Below are 15,599 nucleotides of genomic sequence, written 5' to 3' on the forward strand. Positions count from 1 at the left end.
TTCACTCACTCTCACAATTCCCCACCAAATTCACAAGAGACAAAATTCATAGGTGTTCTCCCTCTCGTCACTCCACTCACTCACGTAAAATTATTTTCTTTTTGGGTTATATAGGAATCTCTTAAATTCTCTCTCACGACTCATATGTTGAGCACCACCATCATACACCTCCCATTCCTTTTCACTCATATTTCCCCTCTTTTTCAACGTGTCATGAACCCTCTCACAATTTCGGGCATCACAAAGAGCATACATGCAACGCCAACATCATAATATATATTCTCGCACCTCACACACTAAGTCCGTCATCGATCACTCTATATTTTTTTATCATCTCCTTCGCTAATTCACGAGTTTTGCACACACAATAACATTCTCTTGTATAAACTATAAATCATACTCACGCTTAAGGATACGGTTTCGGATTGAAATCACACTAATCGAATCAAAATTAAATTGATTTTTTTCGGCGGCTTAGTTTAAGAAAAAAAAAGTGTCTTTTTAAAAAATTAATTTGATTAACCAAATTGTGTTTACCAAACCAGTTCAATTTACTGAATTAATTTTCACTTCAATTCTTTTATTTAAAAATAATTCAAAATTGATTCGATTCTTAAAACTAATTAAAAATTAATTTATTTTAGAATCAATTTTTTAACATCAGTTCAATTTTAAACTAATTTTCAAATCGATTTAATTATTTAAATATAAAATTAAATTGATTAAAATAATTTAAAATCAATTCGATTTAATTTTTTTATCAAAGTTTTTGCACACCCCTATTCAGCGGAACACATCATTGGAAAAAGTTCAAATAAAAAGGCACGCAAGAGGCTAGGGAAAACACTCTCACCCACTCACTATCACTTTCTTAAAGATGTACTAACATTTTGTGATTGTGTGAAGGTATATATATATTTACACTATATGTGCATGCTAATTAAATTAATGTTTAAATGTATTGGACTATTGGTCAATTAAGAATGTCAGAAAGTTTGCTTGCTTTCATCAATCAATACAATTTATATGTGGATACATTTATTTCCACTCCCACTTTAATTTTAAAGAAATAACAATGATGAAAACATATAACAGGCATGTACCTAATTGTCCATTAACATATGTGGAGATATTTATTATCACCTTGGAGAGATTTTCTTGCAGCCACACTACATCCAACAAAATAAGAAAAAGAGACAAATTAAAAGATAAGTGAATCAGGTCTCTTTTTTCTTTTCTGAAGAATGGGACAGTGAAATATGGAGAGGACCCAAGTGATCCTTGTCACCATGCATATATAATTAGTTGCTTATGTTAATAGGAACAACTCTAAGGGATTGAGCCTTTTGTAAGGTAATTCCAAATTTTTCTCCCATGTCCACATCTTGTGGTTTAATTTCATCTTCAAGCTTCCATTGAAAGGAGTTGATTAGAGAACCCAACATCAAAAGCAACATCCTAATAGCTAGCATCATTCCAGGGCATATGCGCCTTCCAGCACCAAAGGGTGCAAGCTCAAAATTTCGACCTTTGATGTCAACGTTTGACCCCAAGAACCTCTCAGGTGAGAACAAAGTTGGATTTTCCCACAAGGTTGGGTCCCTACCAATAGTCCACACATTAATTAAAACTTGTGCGTCCTTTGGGATGGTGAAGCCACACAAGTCCACGTCTCTTTCTGCCTTTCTAGGGAGTAAGAAAGGAACCGGGGGGTGCAAACGGAAAGTCTCTTTTATGATTGCTTGCAAGTAAGGGAGTTTACCAATATCAGATTCTTCAACTGGTTTACCTTTGCCTATCACTTCTTCCAGTTCTTTTTTTGCCCTTGACATGATCTCTGGGTTGAGTACTACCTCTGTCATTGCCCATTCAATTGTTGAAGATGTAGTATCCGTGCCCGCAACAAACAGATCCTATAATTCATATATAGTTTCAAAGTGGGCGAGTCTCATAGCAATGGTAATAATTACAGAAAAAAAAGTGGACATCCTTTGAAGATACATGTGTTACCACCTTAGTCTTTCAAAAACATTAGTCACTAGATTATTTTTTAAAACTATAGTAATTTTTTTCCACTAAGGACATTTCCAAACTGATAATCAAATTCTATATGCATGATCAGGAATCAGATTCCTAACAACACGTTTAAGACTAATTTAGTCATCAATATTTTTAAAAGACTAATGATGCATAAAATAAGCAGGGAAAGGAAAAAAAATATACATGTGCCAGGTGTTCAATGATCGTTTTGTCCATCATCTCGTTCTCTTTAGAAATGTCGAGCAAGGCATCCAACATGTCATTGTGCGTGTTAGAACCTTTGCTTTCCCTCAGCTTCAACCGTTTCCTAATCAAGCCATCGAAGATGTCCAACACCTTGGCGACATTCTTAGTTTGTTGCCTTTTCGCGCCTTGCGGGTCAATCCTCTTCAGCACAGGGAAATAATCTGCCATGTTTGGTGATCCAACAAGCTTTGTGATATTTGTCACCAAGTCCTTAAACTCTCCCGCGGTACCTTTAGACAGAACCAAATCCTCGGAGAAAATGGTGTTTGACAATAAATTCAATGTGGTCTTAAATGCTTGTCTTCCAACATCCACTGCTTCACCAATTTGGCAGCTCTTGTGCACGTCACTAAGGAGTTGCTGCACTATCTTGCGCCTCACGTCTTGGCTTTCATCAAGAGTCTTGTGTGCAAATAGTTGGCCATTGCATATTTTTCTCATCTCTCTCCAAAGGGGTGAAACGGGTAAGAATGCTAGGCTATAGTGCTCGTGGTTCAGAACTGACACGGATTGTGGTATGGGACGGTTTGACAAAGATTCATCGTGTGTTACAAGAACTTCTTTTGCCATGTCAGCAGAGGAGATGACTATAGTGGTTACTGTTCCTAGCTTGAGGCTCATCACAGGGCCATGAATCTTGGCAAGTTTGGCCATTGATTGGTGTGGATTTTGCCCGAGTTCAAGAAGGTTTCCGATTATGGGAAGGCGTGAAGGCCCTGGTGGAAGATTGTGGTTTGGTTTTCTGGTTGTTTTTGCAAGGAATGAACCAATGGTGGCACATGCCAATAGAAGGAACAATGCACAAGTTACAAACTCCATGTTATTGGAGTGAATATTAATTGGTGACAAAACGGGGAGGGAAATTAAGGAGAAGGATAATGGATGTCGTTGTTGCATGGGACTATATATACTTGGGAACTCATCTTATATATATATTTAATTTGTCTCCACCAACAAAATAGAAAAAGTAATGCATGTTGTTATCAAAATTCCAAGTCAAATAAATGTCTGGTTGAATGAATTAAATGTTGAATACTTACGTTTACGCCATCCAGAAGGATAAAGGAAAAGCTTGACTAAACATATGAGATTAAAAAAAAAATTGTATAGATTAATAAATGGGTACTTATATTGAGCCTCTCCTACTATAGAAAGAGACATCGAACCAATTCAAAACCTAAAATGATTCAGCTTAGCCCGATAATCAGTCTAAAAAAGTGGCATTAATTTGCTTCTGTTTAGTTTACACGTCATTGATCAATAGTAAAAGAGTAAATCATATTGACGCTAATTGATGTTTCATGAGACTGTATAAACTTCATCTGGTTTTTTAAGGTTTAAAAAGGGTAGAAAAAATGAGGAAAATTTGTGTAATCTCACAAAATTTTAGACAGCGTCTATGTAATTTACTTTCATAAAATCCACGATGGTTGTTTCCTTGGTAGACTGGTAATAATAATATGAGAGCAGCTAGAGACCTTATTTTCCCATTGTGAAAAATAAAGACATCAATTAATATTATATTTATATAGTGTTTAGAATGATCGAAATATAGAGTTGATTTGATTTAGAAATTATTTTTTGAGGATCTGAATTGACGTAGAAACTGAATTTTCTCATGCATGTTTGGATTAATTAATGCCGTAAAAACGAACTATTACATAGAGTGGATTTTTAACACACTAGACTTTCTGTCAAAAAAAAAAAAAAACAACACACACTTAACTTGTTTCAAAAGATTTTAGCGTAGTTCCACTGGGAACTTTCTTGCTTTTTTCTTTTAATCAGGGACTGTAGACAAGCATTAGGAATTTTATTTTCCCAATTTCTATTTTTCATATTATTTTTTAATAGGGCCTTCCTATAATTTGAAAAGGACAGAGAGGGTAATAAAATCAAGTAAAATGCTATTTTTCCTCATATATAGAGAAAAAAAAATTGATTAGACTTGTGAATATAAATTGGGCCATTAATTCAAAACCCAGACCGTTCAGATTAGCCCAATAATTAGTGCAAACATCTCTTAGAATAGTTATACTTGAAAATAATATTACAAAATAGCCTAATCTATGACAGGGATTCATTTGACTATGGAAAGAGAGGAATCCTTATAAGTTGCTAGAGTTGACTTTTGGCTATCAATTGTTGACTGACTTACATTGAAGCTCGCAATAAGAAGTTATAATTCATAATGCATGTTTTTTTGGTCAAAACCCAAAATATGGTTTGTGAAAGAAGAGCATTTTTGCTGCATGTGAATGTGGTTTAACCGCTCAAGGCTTAAAGTCTTAAACATGCTACTCAATCGATGAACATAACAAGAAGACCGGGTCATGTCAGAACTTGAAGAACTAATTTAAGAATCAATATAGAGAGAATAGAGATGGAAAATTGCTTCTCAACGTGAAAAATTGAAAATGCGATGGAAATTAACTTTATTTTGTTAGAGTAATGAATTTGCATTGCCATTGACTTGGTCTCTAAGTGCATGTGACTTGAAAAGGGAATGCCTATCTGACATTGGAGCTTAAAATGAAGAAATTGAGATACAACTAAATCGATGACTTTGGAGCATCAATATCTTATTTGTAAACAAAGTCTTCTTTTTCTTTGAAATAAAATACACGGTTGATTAGAATGTATGAACCTGGTTAGACCAGATCAACAATTATTTTTTTTATTGAGTTAGATGCGACCCCAAAGATACTCCAATGCCAACTCCACTCCACTCCATCTTCAAAGTCTTAAATATAAGCGGGGCAATTAATGAATCCACAAGACAAAATTGATCTTGGGGATTTTCCAGGGTAAATGACTGATTGAACCATGATAGCTATGTATACCCTCTTTTTGCTTCAAAAGCAAAATGTATGTATTGGAATAAAAAATGTTATTGGCTTCGTTTGTTTAAATTTTTTTATTTAAAAAATGTTTTTTAATAAAAATAATTTTTTTATTTTTCTGGTATTTTTATTCAAAGTATTTGTGCTAAAAAACAGATTATGTTTTTTTAATAAACAAATCTTATTTGCTTCTTAAGAAATCACTTTTTTACAATAATATTTTTTAGAAGCACTTTGGACTAGCACATATGTATTGAGCTCAAGCAAAATAAAGCCCATTAGGTTAAGATAAATATAAAATAAGAAAAAAAAAAAGAATTTCACCCTTCTTTCTACTTATTTTTTTCAACGGTTATAGTAAGATTGAATTGAATAGTGGGTGTAAACTAGTTAAATCTTTGTAAAAAAAAATAGTTAAATCTTCTGTTGTTTGGTCAACCCAAATAGATTATCATCCTTAAAAAAAAAACTATATAATGTCAGACATTTTTATATTATTATCAAATGGGAAACTATTATATATTGTAAGTGGTATATTTATTTACTTTTATAATAATTATTTAAAATTCATAATAATAATAATTTTTAATCAGATAAGAGAGTAAAATATTTTACATTTGTATAATTATTAAACTATTTATTTATAGAATTTGATAATTTATACCTACTTATTTTTTTTAGGAGTTAACAAGTTATAACTACAACTATCTTCCTTAAAAAAAACTACAATTATATTAAAATAAAGTAAAGTATAACTTACTAACATATTCCTTATGAAAAATTAAACAGGTGCAAGTTAGTAAATCTTTAATATATTTTTACAGGGTTTAAATATATTTTTTATTCTTATAATTTAGTATTTTTTTATTTTTATCTCTATTAAAAGAAATCATTTTAGTCTGAAGAAAATATATTTATTTTGCTTTTCATCCTTAAAACATCTTGTATAATGATTTTTTTAATGTTGAAAATACTTTTTTAACTGTTTAAAGTGTTATCTAAAATGTTTTAAAGATAAAAAAATAAAACAAACATATTTTATAAGGATTAAAATGAAAAAAAAAAATACTGTATGAAAATTGAGAGAAAAAAAAATTGGGACTACAAATGTATTTAAGCTTTTCTAAATAATTAAATTAGTTTATGCAGGAACTATTTAGAGATATTTCTGAGTTTGGGAAACTAATTTCCCGAAAGGCAATTTGGAAGAAAATCACGATTTGTCGTCTTGGACATCTTCACTGGGAAGCGTCAGGATATGATGTTCACCGTCTAGGGCGAGCACTGGCGCAACGACAATAGCATTCAAAAACAGATCTTCTAATTACACTCTAGAATCGCTTCATTGAGGGTTTGGAACATAATGAGATGTCGCACAAGGAATAATAATAGGTGTATTTTTTCCTTGGCTTAAACTAAATTATATCCACTTTGAATTGCTTTAATTTTTCATATCTGCTGATGAATCCTCCTTGTTTTATTATTTTACTCACACATTGCTACTGTTTTACATATGAACTTTATTAGTATTCAATTAATAGTGTCTGCATAGATGACACCCAGAGAGAGAAGTATAGATATAATACGTTAAACTCATGATGTGATAGAAAGAAATAATAACGGAGTGTTTGATATACAATCCCTCCTTGACAATTAACATGTAGAGATATTTATTGCTACACTATTAGAAAAGAAAATAGACATAAGTGAATCATCATCTCTCTTTTTCTTTTCTGCAGAACTGTGGACTGGTGGAAAGGATACAAGTCTTATGCATATAATTAGCTGCTTATATTAATAGAGAACCCAACATCAAGAATAACATCCTAACATTAATGCAGGGCATATGCGCCCACCAAATGGAGTAAGCACAAAATTTCGACCTTTGATATCAATGTTTGACCCCAAGAACCTCTCTGGTGAGAACAAAGTTGGATTGTCCCACAAGGTTGGGTCCCTACCAATAGTCCACGCATTAATTAAGACTTGTGCATCCTTTGGGATGGTGAGGCCACACAAGTCCACATCTCTTTCTGTCTTTCTAGGGAGTAAGAAAGGAACTGGGGGGTGCAAACGGAAAGTCTCTTTTATGATTGCTTGCAAGTAAGGGAGTTTAACAATATCAGATTCTTCAACTGGTTTGCCTTTGCCTATCACTTCTTCCAAGTCATTTTCGCTTTATTTCTTGAATTCAAAGACTTGTACAAGCAAGATTGAAAACAACAAATAAGAAGGAAAAAAACTGAGAATAATGCTATTTTTGTAATCATTAATAAAAAAAATTGAAACAAGAAACATTTTCTTCAAACAGACCCTGTGGTTTCGCTTTTTGTTTTTCAGTCAATCCTTATTTCTTACCTCCTCCCATATATTTCAAATGAATAACCAAATACTTTTTTTCCAATAATGACAACTGAGTTTTTGTTTTTCAGTCAATCCTTATTTCTTACCTCCTCCCATATATTTCAAATGAATAACCAAATACTTTTTTTTTTCCAATAATGACAACTGAGTTTTTGTTTTTCAGTCAATCCTTATTTCTTACCTCCTCCCATATATTTCAAATGAATAACCAAATACTTTTTTTTTCCAATAATGACAACTGAATTTTTGTTTTTCAGTCAATCCTTATTTCTTACCTCCTCCCATATATTTCAAATGAATAACCAAATACTTTTTTTTCCAATAATGACAACTGAGTTTTTGTTTTTCAGTCAATCCTTATTTCTTACCTCCTCCCATATATTTCAAATGAATAACCAAATACTTTTTTTCCAATAATGACAACTGAGTTTTACGATTCTCATGTATGCATCAATGTTAATTAATCGAAGAGAATATGGAAATTTAGTCCAAATAACTAAAGCTTCATTCCTCATTCAGAATATATTAATGTTACAACTTCAACTACCATTTTCTTTAAACACTATCTCAACCAACAATATGTTAATTTCAAATGGACTCTTTAATGTCCAAATACCTAACGATAAGAACCCAGATCCTAAATTTCACCATTCTTTTCAGTTCCTTAACAGGAAGCCAGATTCCTGTAGAGGCTACAATATTGCTAGTCAACTGCAGCATGCTTTAGTCTCACTCTCACACAATCTGTAAGAATCCTGGTCAACATAGAGGTTTATATTTTCACTCACATGGGCAAGTGTAATCATAACTGCCTAAACATATCAAGAGAATATGATTGAGTTGTTAGATACCTGCTTGCTTACCGAAGACAAGTCTGGAATCAGAATGGAGGCAGAGGAGAAGAATAAGCCATGAAGTAATAGAGAAGTAACTTGTTCAGCGATGTTACACATGCTGCTCATAGCATCTCCCTGCCAAGACTACTTGAATGAAGTATGCATTGCATTTATCTCCTATATCTGGAAGTTATGAAAAGATGCAAAGTTAACAGCACTGGCATGCCAGCACACTGAAAACAGAATGCACAGTGACAAATGCACTAAAAATAAGCTACATCCACAACCAAGGCGGCATTTTCTGCAGTTATTGCCAGTGGTGAGTGGAAGAAGTCTGGAAGAATAGACAAGCATTCCACAATCAAGAAAATTATATTTGATAAATGACAGAAAAATAAGAAAAAAAAAACAAAAAGAAAAGAAAAGTTTATGAAGTATGACAACAAGCTAAGATAGAGGACTAATTGAATTAAAAATGGAATTAAGAAACAACTCCTAAGATAGAGGACTAATTGATCCTATAATATTTACGTGGTATTCAGTCTTGTTGTGGATATTCCAACATGAACATGAGTCAAGTTTACACTATCATGCCTTGAAAGCATAAAGATTGACAAGCACAAGCTTTTCAAGGGAACTAAATTCATATAGCGGACCTTTTCTCTTTTGTCAACTTGATGATCCAGCACGATTCCTGTTGTATCTTGGTGGGTTAGGCTTGGCAGCATCTACCACTATCATCCAGCCATTGATAATCTGCACGCAGAATAAAATCTTCAAAGACTGCCAAGCCTCTTCCATTTCTGAATTATTAAACCCATGTTATTTTTCTTTCTCCATGACAGTCATGAAGCAGAACCTATTTTAAACAAAACTACATTTTTCAAGCAAGAAAGATGAATCTACCTTGCCATTCATCTCTTTGAGTGCTGCACTTGCAGCCTCCTCTGTGGTGTATTCAACAAATGCATAACCCTTGGACCTTTTTGAAATTTTGTCCGTAATAACTTTAACTGCCAAGCATAACCATTTACTAGTAAAAGCTGGGATGAATTTGTTTCTGTTTTGAGACACTAAATTTTGATGAGCAAAGAAAATAATACATAAAGATGAAGCTACCTTCGACTAACTCGCCAAAGCCTTCAAATGCTGCACGCAAGGTTTTCTCAGATGTATAAAATGATAGCCCTGTTGAAGGGACAAACAATTGCCAAGAAGTATCATCTCTTGCAAGAACCAAAAATGCTATCCCCAAGCAATAATTAAAGCTCCCACAAAGTAAGGAATAGGTTGGGAAATTAAACTAAACATGAAAAATAGAAACAAATACCATCTGACTACTGACAATTTCCTAATAAAATGATTAAATTTTTTAAAAAAATATTTTTAAAAAATGATTTTCTTTGACTACTTTTTCTTGTACCATGCTTAGTATTTTGTAAAGGAACGTACATACCAAATTACTTGTTCCTGACATATAATTCTTAGTTGAATAGCCATCTTATGAACAATGAGATAAACTATAATAAGTGTCGTGAGCATACCTGTCACAAAAAAATTTCTTTGTTTTCAAGGGAGCTTCCTGACTTGCTTCAGATGAGTTCGACACATACCAACTATTTTGTAAGTTACTACCTGAAGATATATAATTAGTAGAAAATCAGAGAGAGAATTGCCACAACACCAAAGAGTAGGAAACTATGAACAGGCATAGTTGAACATCAGTGGAAACCAGATCCTTATTGAAAGCAATTAAATAAGTTTATCGATTACAACTAGAATCTGAGTCTTACACCAATTTTTAACCCAGTTTTACTTAAACATGCACGAAACCAGCTTGATACAAGGACCATAATCAGACATAACTCTGAGCACTTTTATTGAGGCAAAATTTTAATATTGACATGAAGTTCCCGAGGAAAATATTTGTGGGGGAATCTACGAAATGGAAAACCTGCATAATCCTTATTTTCAGACTCAAAATTGTTATCTGGCTGAACTGTTAAGACACCTAGCACACCTGCACCACAACAAGCAATTCATTTGATGGGGTAAATTTTAACTTTGACACTTGGGTAAAGGTTCTACAAGCCTACACAGAAATAAAATATGAATTGCACAATGGTATCAGCAAGTTTGCTTTCAGGAAGCAAGGGAAAAGTAAAGGAATGAATACAAGATAACTTACATATGCTATTGATGCAAGCAAGGCAGAGCAGAGTATAACTTTCTCTCCGACCAATAGATTGAGTAAATGAAGTAACAACACCTGGAAGCAAACTGAATGTAAGTACTTAAAATAATCAAAACTCATGCATAATCAACTTATCAAACACTCATAGAAGCCTGATTGAATATCACCAACTGTGTAAAAATATTTTACCTGAGAAAAGATTGAACCAATTCCCACTATCATCAAAAGTTCTGAGAACTGATTTTTGTCAAAATCAAAAACAGCTTTCAAATAGTACTGTACAGGAAATGTGAGACAGTCAAACTATGGAATCAGAAAAAAGAATTTTGTTAATTAAGTACAAACTCTAAAAATAAGAATAGAAATAATAGCAAGCATCATATTTAATCGTACATACAGACAAAAAACCAACTATCGATGAATATTTAAGCTAAAAGGAAAAGGCTCCTAAGTTATTAAAATCTCCAACACTGTCAATATAACCAGAGCCTCAGCATATGGCCTTCAAATAATAAATAAAATAGCAAGGCAAATTAGTTGAGGCTTCCTTTAAATCAATTGAAACATACCAGCAAAACACTTCTTTTGCCCGACATTCCCGTCTCATAAAAGAAGGAAACAAGAGCCATGCCCCTTAAAGTGGGACTGGAAAATGAAACATATCACAGTATTTAGGATTCATGCACATGTAATTTTTTACAAAAGAAAACTATACAAATAATTAAACGTAACAATAAAACAATAATGTTTAACATTCAAAAATGACGGGCAACCTGAAAAATACTATTTCTGCAGCCCTCTTCACAGACTTATATCTTTGCTGGAAAACATCAACAATTTTAGCCCCGCAACCTAACTTTGGATTATTTCTTGGAGCCAGTATAACCGTCTCAACAAGGAAGAATTTCATATAAACAAGACAAAAGATCAAAAGTGCTATCGAAACCTGAAATCATTGAACTGTAAATAAGATTCATTACCAAAGGGGAACTACGAAAAACTAGTGGCATAGTACTCTCAGCACAAACACACCACAAAAATGTACTTTTCAGGAAGAAACAAAGCCAGCACATCCCCCAGAACATGTGAAGCAGAAAGGAGACCAGTAATCCAACTAAATACTGCTGCCCTTTTGCTTTCATTGACAACATCTGCCTGACAAAGTATAAAAGGTGTATATAAAACCCTTCACTGTCTTTATGTTTATATTCAATTAGTTAAGAAAAAACCTCACCACATATGCAAGCGAAATGTAGAAAACACTCCCTTGACTGATTATATTTGAAATTGTGCGAAGCACATTGTAGGCATAGACAAAATCCTCAGACTGATTCCAGGCAAGTAAAGCTGCAACAGGAATACAGTGAAAAGAGCAAATAATAATCCACAAGTAAACAAACTGACATGCGACTAGAGAAAGTTATCACTAGTTTCTATCTATTTGCATATTCATTTAATCTGAAATCTTTCACCTTCTTGATTTTCTGGATCATTTCATGATTAATTAAAAGGGTGAAAATGGCATTAACTTTTCCTCTCAATTTAATTTTTCTGTTCATTACTGAAATTCTAATTTGAAGTAATCAATATTTTTATGGATAACTTAACATCACCAACACATTTTTATGAATATCTTTTTAATTTGAGAAGGTGGAAATTTACTTATATCATTTGTGACCAAATTATCTGTCAACACTAAGCTGAGAATAAACTACATGTAGTCTATAAGAATACAATATGAAGAAATAATTTTCAGGAGTTCGACAGGCAAAACTTCATATCATATTATCTGTAATAAATGCATCTTCAGTTCAATGTAGTATCAATTTCATGAACAAACTACAAAAGGAAAAAGAAAACACAGCAGAATAAAATAAAAGGAGAATTACCAATGAAATTTAAAAGTTTTGTTGTGATTTTAGTCACTGAGATATTGAAGTGGTAAATTTTCACAAGTCTGAATGCATTTGATGTCAACGAGCATACCAAAGGGAAATATGGTCGTGGACATGGTAATAATGATAAAGGGTTTACGGCCGTGCTCATCTGAATAGTGGAAGTACCACCATCCTAAAAATTCCAACAATCTGCAGAAAAAAAATTACATTATTAAATCTAAAACTCCATTAAAAAATAAAAATCAGATCTCCTCATTATATTCCAAACACACATCAAATATGCCAAAGAACGACATCATTTAGGCAAAATAAAGAGTCAGCCATATGAAGATGGACCAAATTATTAATGTAGCAAGAGAATAAATGGAGGAAGAGGAGGTATGGTGAATCTGCCACATATAGACAAAATGTGAAATTGTGAATTAGATGTCACAGTTTGGCACAGCAAAAATGTAAATAAATATAGGGTTGTGCAGAGCTAAGAAAATTATCTCTATTGTTCCCCTTCTTCAACTTTTTTTTTTTTTATATTTTTGGTAGGAAACTACAGTTATCTTCTACAAGACGTGATAAATCTGTTTGAATTAGGTAGGACTACTTCCCTTTCTTCACATTGTATAACATCTTGGTTAATTCATCCATCAATTAGATCCTGCCTCTAGGATCAATAATTGATCGCAATTTCAATATACCTTCCCCACTAACTTGAAATAAAATACTTAAATGCTTCATCAGACATATTGCTACTCACTAACATGTCACCAAAACAATACTTGCAAACTTTAACAACAATAACAAAACCTCACCGCACGTGAGTTCGGCCACATGGATTACGCGACTTCATTCCATATGGTTAAAAATTAAAGTTTCAGATATATTATTAAGTCTAAGGTCTTCCTTGATGATTTCTTCCAATGTCCTCTGACATAACACCAATTTTCTTCAACAGCATAATCAAACAGCCAAAATAGAAAGCTTGATTCCAAGGCATCAGAACTCTTATGCTTTCATTTTCCAACCAACCCAAAAGAACATGGTAGAGAAAAAGCAGAAAGAGAAAGGGGTCATGAATGAGGATCATATTGGTACCGTTTGATGGATCCCATTGATATAAATAACTTTGGAGCAAGTTGACTCTCCAGGGCACAAAGCAGAGGTTGTGACATCAACGAGAACAAAAACTGTCATCTCACCAGCGACCCAATGGATGCTAAGTGGCAGCAACAAGTGAAGCAAAGGCTTCAGTTCTCTGAGGCCACTCAACCATGACATGTTTCTGCACCTTTGCAGCGTCAAACGTTGTAACTTGTCCTGGGACACCATACACGTAAGAAAGTGGTATTGTCATAAACCAAGCATTGGGATTTGTATCTAAGTACAGAGGGAGAGCCTGCGGAGTGTGGTTCTGTCCATTGATAAGAGCTTGACAAAAAGAGTAATGATATTTTTTTTTGTCAAAAACTCAAAAAGAATAGACAAAATTGTATTTTTGGTCCCGTCTATTTTCAGTTTCGGATTTGGTAATTTAATTCACTAATTTAGTCCCCTAATTCGTAGAATCGTATAATGTTGGTCCCCTGACCACAATTGAACATTGACGGTTAACAAGTGAATTGACTGTCACGTGTCACGTTCTTATTGGATGATGACTGTCACGCTGTCAACGTCCAATTGTGGCCTGTGAAACTAACATTGCACGATTTTACAACAGGAGAATGTTATTGTCACCTATGTAAAAAAAATGTTTGATTGACACTCGCAAGTAATAATGCTATTCAACACCTACCAAAAAAAAATCCCACACCTATTGAAAAAACAGAGAAAAAGAAAAGAAAAATATAATGTGAAAGATTATGATATGATGGTAAAAAAGATAGAGAAAATGAAAAAGTATTAGTAAGGTTCTACTCTTTAAAAAATGTGTGATAGAATCATGAATAATTGTTGTTCCAAAAAAAATATTTAACAATAATTATTTTATTACCTAATAACAAACTAGGAAATAAATTTTCTTAATCCTATATTCCTGAAAATAAACAAATAATTCATGAAACAAATGTCTCTCATATACTAATATTTCATCAATACCTATTATTTATAATTATCTTTATCTTTTTATCACATTATATTATCATATTTACCTTTTTTTTTCTTTCTCATTTATGTTAAATAACATTTGGCACCTACCAATCTTTTTCCATGCAAAAACAAGAGAGCAACACCAACAAGTGGCTGTCCAAATACTTACACCCGAGTTTTTTTGTTTTGTGAAAAGTAGGATTAACGGTATGTTTGATTGGAAGGAAAGAAAATATAAAGGAAAAAAAATGAAGTGATGGAAAAATAAAAACATATAGGATACATTAATTACATGTTGGGAAATTCGAGAGGAGTAAATATAGGTGGATCACGAACAAGTAACCAGATAAAGAACTTACACCACAATTTATCTCAAAACCTTAAATAAGTAATCAGATAAATGATACCACATTTTATCTCAAAACCTTAACATTCAGATTTATGGGTCTTCTCCTCACATGCTTTTAACTTTTTCACTTTTATTCGATGTGGGACTTCACCTCACACTAACTCAATATTACATGCCCCATAAAATAAAATAAGCGAAAATCTGACTAGGTTTCAAACAAAACATATGAATATTATTGAAAGTTAATCATTGAAAGAATTTGATTTACTATATGCATATTTGGTTTGCAGTTAAAAATGTTATAATGTGTGGACAAAATTTCTCTTGTCTCAAACATAATTTTATAAGTATAAATCAAACATGCTAAAATTTATCAACGCAAGCTCCTTATAAATATCGCGTTTATGTAGCCAGCGTGAGGTCAAAAGCATAACTTGGTAGTTGGTTGGTATCACATTGAAATGGTGAACAAACATTCAACGGAAGGGAAAGTCATTGTTATGGGCTTATGGCCACTGGCACGGAAAGACCCGTTTATTATAAGATCTTTTAACTAATTTATTTTTTTTAAGAAAAATAATTATCATATTAAAATTTTCAATTATTTATATTATCATTTTATTCTTTTTATCCATTTATTTATTTTTTATTAATATTTGAAGAGAGAATAATTAAGTAAAAATATGTAAAAAAAATAAATACATCTAAAAATTAAAAAACAAACAATTTTTTTTTAAAATCTTTTAATTA

The 15,599-nt window shown here is 32.6% G+C and overlaps 1 protein-coding gene and 1 pseudogene across 1 annotated transcript; both read right to left on the reverse strand.

Moving 5' to 3' along the window:
- Positions 1–984: 984 nt before the first annotated feature.
- LOC100798291 (geraniol 8-hydroxylase) lies at positions 985–3,194 on the reverse strand. Its single transcript, XM_003536268.5, has 2 exons — positions 2,224–3,194; positions 985–1,913 (listed from the first exon to the last, which is right to left on the reverse strand). The coding sequence occupies exons 1-2, from the start codon at positions 3,181–3,183 to the stop codon at positions 1,302–1,304; spliced, it is 1,572 nt and encodes a 523-aa protein (XP_003536316.2). The 5' UTR covers positions 3,184–3,194; the 3' UTR covers positions 985–1,301.
- A 4,727-nt stretch (positions 3,195–7,921) lies between these two features.
- On the reverse strand, positions 7,922–13,806 carry LOC100789828 (hippocampus abundant transcript-like protein 1; annotated as a pseudogene).
- Between the last annotated feature and the right edge of the window lie 1,793 nt (positions 13,807–15,599).

Source organism: Glycine max, chromosome 10 (assembly GCF_000004515.6).
Source record: "Glycine max cultivar Williams 82 chromosome 10, Glycine_max_v4.0, whole genome shotgun sequence".
NCBI lineage: Eukaryota > Viridiplantae > Streptophyta > Magnoliopsida > Fabales > Fabaceae > Glycine > Glycine max.